We start from the raw sequence: 5,914 nt of genomic DNA on the forward strand, positions 1-5,914 counted from the left end.
TCTTTATGCACCAAGAGCTTGTAACACTCCAAAGAGAAAGGAAAAATTGAAATCGCATCATATGACCCCTTTAAAAAAAAAGTTGTGTACAATTTTCTTGGATTCCATGATGAAAATAAAGTTCAAAAGAACAGCATTTATTTGAAATGTAATACACATCCTTTTTAACATTGTGTCTAGGGATGTAACGATTAACCGCGAGCCGGTTGAAATTCGATTAAAATATGTGATGATTCAGATCGTTTGACATGCTCTGTGGTCTCTGTGGAAAACTTCATCGCAGAACTCTTCCCAGACAAGTAAGATCGGTTTATCCACAGTTCTGCGATATTCGTCCCGGTGTGAACAAGGCTTTAGTTTGTTTATATGAAGAGATTTCTTTTATTTGTGTTACTTATTTATTTGATTTGGGGCTTGTTTTAAAATTTCAATGTAGTTTTGTTATTTACATTTACATTATATTTAAATTGTGTTATTTAGCAGATGCTTTTATCCAAAGCGACTTACAAATGAGGATAATAGAAGCAATCAAAACCGTGAATCGAATCGAATCGTGAGTTGAGTAAATCGTTTCATCCCTAATTGTGTCTTACACTGAATGCAACAGAGTGGGCGCTGCAAATCTATTAGCTCTTCATGTTCAGAAGTAGTGCGAGTGCTTGGAGTATTTCAGAGATTGAACGGGGCAACAGTTTACTGTCCGGAAATTGTCAAATCTCAACATGATTATAATAGTTTGTTTTTGTCAGATTGCGCCATTCACGTCTGATATAGACATATGTCTTATAGCATCCCTGACAGCAACATAGTGTAGGTCCACATCCGGCTCACATCGGGCCCGTGTGGAATCCACATGTACCAGATGTGGGCCAGATCTGGGCCAACACTATGTTGCTGTCAGGGATGCTATAAGACATATGTCTATATCCGACGTGAATGGCGCAACCTGACAAAAACAAACTATTATATAATTATAATGCTATAAGTTTGTTGCTCTTGTTCCTATTTCCTTCAGTGATTCTTCTTGTTAACAAGAAGTGTTTTCTAAGTGTTTGCTAATGCTCAATCATTAATTAAAGACTGAAATATCTCATTAATTCCTCTCTTAAATGGTCTTGACTACACTGTCCTACGGATGATGTAGAATGTAGGCGTAGCATAAACTCTAGTGAGAATATGCTAGTCTCGCGTGTCCTCTTGGCTTATATTGAAATCCTCCAACATTTTTCTTTACAAATCCTCATTTTGTATTACTAATTCGTGACCGGTGTTTTGTTTTGTTTGCTCTCTCCTCTGTGCATACGACAGTTAGCAGAAGCTATGGATTAAGATTTATTAAGTTGTAAATATGGATATTTTTCTTACACAAGATTGTATTCATCTGAAATAAGAAAGTCATATACACCTAGTATGGCTTGAGGGTGAGTAAATCATGGGCTAATTTTTATATTTGGGTGAACTAACCCTTTAAATAGTGAGTTGGTATTCTTGACGGGGATTGTGACATCAGGGCTGAAGTGGAAAGAGTAATGTCCAGTTGTTATGAGTTATAACTGCGTTTCACATGCCTTAATCTTATGTCCTCCGATTCATATTGAGTTCTCTCTGTGAAACCGTGCTATGAGTGTTCGAGTGTCCCGTTTCAGTCTCTTGTTGAGTCTCTTGTTTGGAGTGATAAATCTTCCGCTAAAGTTGTTCAGAGCCGTGTTTGAAGTGCTTTAATTTCCCGCTATTGCTGTGTTTGGAGTGATGGAATCTTCCGCTGAAGTGATGTTTGGTGTGTTTGATTCTCCCACTGAGGAGTGTTTGGAGAGCCACTAACCACATTTAAAATGGAGATTGCAAGATAAGCCATGTCTTGTTGTTTATTATTATAAAATTGTAATGTTTGTTAATTGTATTTCATTTGTTTGTATTTAGGGGTGGGTTTCTTTATTTTGAACTGGATATAACGCAAGTTATGACTTCTACTCGTGCTCAACGGACATTTCTAATCCTGTTTAGTGATTTACGCTACGATGATGTAATTTCAGCTGACATTTCTAAACGTAACTGAGGACTCAAGGTATGAACATTACACAACTCTTTCTAAACGTGATATGATACGTGATACGGACTGGGAGTTTGCCGTATGAACTGTTTTTCTTGTGGGTATCATCCTATATGTGTATTATGATGTGTGTATTATCTGACAAGTCGGGAAATGTTACCTTTATGATACGGTTGGATTGATTGTGTTGTATTGACTCTTGAGATTTGTTGTATTGTACTGAGAAGGGAAATAATGAATTTGTGCACTTTTTAAAATGGGAATATATGTGATTCACCTGCTAAGGTCTATGAAGTGTCAATTGAATTGAAGAAGAAAAAAAATTAATAATACAAAACAACAGGATAGTAAAGGGATTCTATAAATATGTATTGGATTCCTTTGAGACGATTTAACTGAAATTTTTGTCTGGCTAATATGCCAGACTGGCACCCCTTTTATTTTATAAAAATCATCACATAAAAAATGGCTGTTAAAAATTAACCTCTTTTTTGTATGTGTTTCTTCGGTAACACTTTATTTTGATAGTCCACTTCAGACATTCTACTAACAGTAAGTAAACTTTGCAACTACATGTCAACTAGCAGTCATTCGAGTATTAGTAGACTGTCTGCTTAATATCTTCTAACACTTTATTTTGATGGTTCCACAACATACAACATACTGACTATGAGAAACTTTGAAAGTATATGTCAACGTATTTTACTAACCCTTAACCTAACCTAACAGTCCACTCTGAGAGTTAGTAGACATGTAGCTGCAAATGAATGAGAATTAGTTGACATGTAGTTGCAAAGTTACTTATAGTTAGTAGAATGTCTAAAGTGGACTATCAAAATAAAGTGTAACCTAAGTTTCTTCTTTTATCATGTTTAATGCTGCACAATGCAACTCTTTTTTTTTTAATTTACAAAATTTATATAATGAGCAAATACATCATGAATCAATTTTCCAAACCGTAGTTTTGTCTTATGCTGAATCACTACAGTACAGTACATCTATAATAAATGTTTTTTCTATTTGTATGATTGAAGACCGGTTGTAGACTACAACCTATTTTTATTTAATAATGCTATTAGTGCTTAAAGTGAACATGTTTCAAAGTAAAGCACTGCACTTTTGCACATTCTGCAGGCTCACAGTTTCAGAGTAAATCAATAAATACTGCACATTTGTGGCCAGCAATTTCTAATAATCCACTGTTAATGTATTATGACAATGAATGTTTACTTCATGATGCCGATATTGTGATATGTTAAAGATGGTTGTATAAGTATATATTTGATCTCTGTCACCCTTTTGAATGAGCAGCTGGAAGTACTAAAGCATAAACATTGGCTTGTTTATGCAAGCTTATGTTTGTATGCTTGTTTATACATATTCCAACCTTTACAGCTAAACATTTTTCTAATTCACCAATAATATTAATAAATGTATTACATTTTTTATATTTTACATGCCTTTCAATCTGACACAGGTATACAGGAGTAATTTTAATAATAAAATTGAAAAAAAATCCTGCTTAACATACTTGAATTTGTCCAGTGTGCAGTTTGGATTGTTCAGTGTATCAGAGAGCAGCTTGACTCCTGAATCTCCCGGGTGATTGTAGCTCAGATCCAGCTCTCTCAGGTGTGAGGGGTTTGAACTCAGAGCTGAAGACAAATAACCACAGCCTTCCTCTGTCACCATACAGCCAGATAACCTACAGACAGACAACAACAGCCCACATGATATTGTTTGCCATTCTGAAATCAACCAAACAGTGCAGTATGTTAAATTTATTTTCTGCAGTTACAATAACTAGTATTTATTTTTGTTTCTAAATGCTGTAAAGTCAACAGAGACATCATTTCTACATTGTCACTAGACACCAGGGGCAAAAGCTGAAATGGCTTACATATTTGTCTTATAGAAAACGTTATTTGAACAATTGTACATATTTTTACCATTTATGAGATATTATGCATTTAAACAATTTAACAAAATTCCAAGTACCATGAAGGTGCTTGTCCACGTGGTAATGTCTGAAGAATTATGATGTAGTTCACAACCTTTTGCCCTTTGAATCCCCCATCCTTACATAAATGTGTGATATGATTTGATATTTCTATTGGAAGTATCTGGAAAAAAAATAGTAATTGTGGTAGAATAATCATTCTCACTGATTAAACATTATAACTTGTACTATTTAAGATTTAAGAATTTTAAGATTTATTTTTGCCATATTCGCCTTTATTATGATTAGACAGTATAGCGTGTACAGGAAGCAAATCGAGAGAGAAAGAGAGATAGGGGATATGATCGGGAACGGTCTGCCTGCCCGAACTCGAACTCAGGACGCCCAAAGCACAATGGCACTATATGTCAGCACACTTGCCCACGAGGCTACCAGCACTGACAAGGGGGGGGGCTGGGCGGGTGTAATGTAAGGCTTATGTTTAGTTTTTTATTGTGCTTAATTTGGTTTTCCCTGTTTTGCCTGAGTTCTCATTCATTGTAAGTTGCCATGGTTTCTGATTTAAGTTATGCACCTGGTCCATGTTGTTGATTAGTCCCTGTGTGTTTTTAAGTCTTTAGATTGCCTCAGTTCCTTGTCTTGTGATAATGTGTAACTCGAAGTGTGGTGCGCTCTTGTTTTTTTTGTTTAATGCTATTGTTCAATTTGTCATTCTGCTTTACACATAATTTATGTAGATTTACTACGTGCTCTATGTAACATTATGCCTTTCTCTCCCAAAAGATATAGATCACCACCCTTACGAAAAAAAAAAAGTTCATTCCAAGTGTGCTATTATTATACTTCTTTTAAACAAACAAAAAAAACAAAAAACAAAGTGTACTTTCAGTCTACTTTTTATGTGCTTTTCAGAAATATACTTTATGTACTTCTCAGAAATATATTTAAAATGACATTTAAGTATACTTAAGTACTTATAGTGACAGAAAAAGTCAAAGTATATTTGACAACAATCCATGTTTTGACAGTTATATGCTACGGGGTGCTATTACACATCTTTTACGCATCTTCTGAAAGAGTACAGAATCTCCGGATCAAAAACACAGACAAAGAAGCAGAAACAAAACAAAACAGAGGTATTGCTTTCACATGTAATCTAACATGATCATCAAACATTAAACAGCATATAAATCAAAACGTCTCAGTTACGTATGTAACCCTCGTTCCCTGAAGGAGGGAACGGAGACTGACCGACGAATTGGGGATTGCTTTGGGAGACCAATCTACTTCGAGTGTAAGAAAAATGAGCCAATGCACATTGGCATGCGATAATTGCCACAGCTGCTCTGCGCTGCGGCGCAAGTATTTAATGAGCAGCCAGTGCGTCGCATATTTGCTTTTCTGCTGAGGAGCCGAGCTAGTGACTCAGCCTTACAGCGGAGGTACAACGACTGTGGCGATGGGACATACGTCTCCATCCCTCCTTCAGGGAACGAGGGTTACATACGTAATCGAGACGTTCCCTTTCAGTCGGTCACGTTCGACGTACGTCGAAACTGACCGTCGAATTGGGGATATCTACCAACACGCCACTGTCGCTGGCCCTTCCAGCGCTCTGCTTGAGACTCCTGGACCGCCCCCAACTGTTGGAGCAGGAGTCAGGGTTCTAAGCAGAGAAGGTCAGTCACTGCTGTTCCACAAGACCCACTCAGTGTGACTATTTGGATAACGCTGGGAAAGCGTGCCCTAAAAGGGAAGGGGATGCTGCGGAAGCCACATCCTGTCCGTAGGAAGTAAAATGTGGCGGTTACACATATGGACTAGCCAATTAGGGTAATACAACATATGGAAGTCTCTGGGGTGGTTCCAGCCTAGTTCTAGGGGGGAAAGAACACCAGCAGAGA

The 5,914-nt window shown here is 36.9% G+C and overlaps 1 protein-coding gene across 1 annotated transcript in view; it reads right to left on the minus strand.

The window, feature by feature from the left end:
- Window positions 1-5,914, minus strand: part of LOC107657504 (NACHT, LRR and PYD domains-containing protein 12-like) — a 27,181-nt gene that overhangs the window by 5,245 nt on the left and 16,022 nt on the right. The window contains exon 5 of the mRNA XM_016445612.1: window positions 3,582-3,755. Coding sequence (XP_016301098.1) covers window positions 3,582-3,755 — 174 coding nt within the window. The remainder of the gene's footprint in view (window positions 1-3,581; window positions 3,756-5,914) is intronic.

Source organism: Sinocyclocheilus anshuiensis, unplaced genomic scaffold, assembly GCF_001515605.1.
Source record: "Sinocyclocheilus anshuiensis isolate Anshui unplaced genomic scaffold, SAMN03320099.WGS_v1.1 scaffold2271, whole genome shotgun sequence".
Taxonomy (NCBI): Eukaryota; Metazoa; Chordata; class Actinopteri; order Cypriniformes; family Cyprinidae; genus Sinocyclocheilus; species Sinocyclocheilus anshuiensis.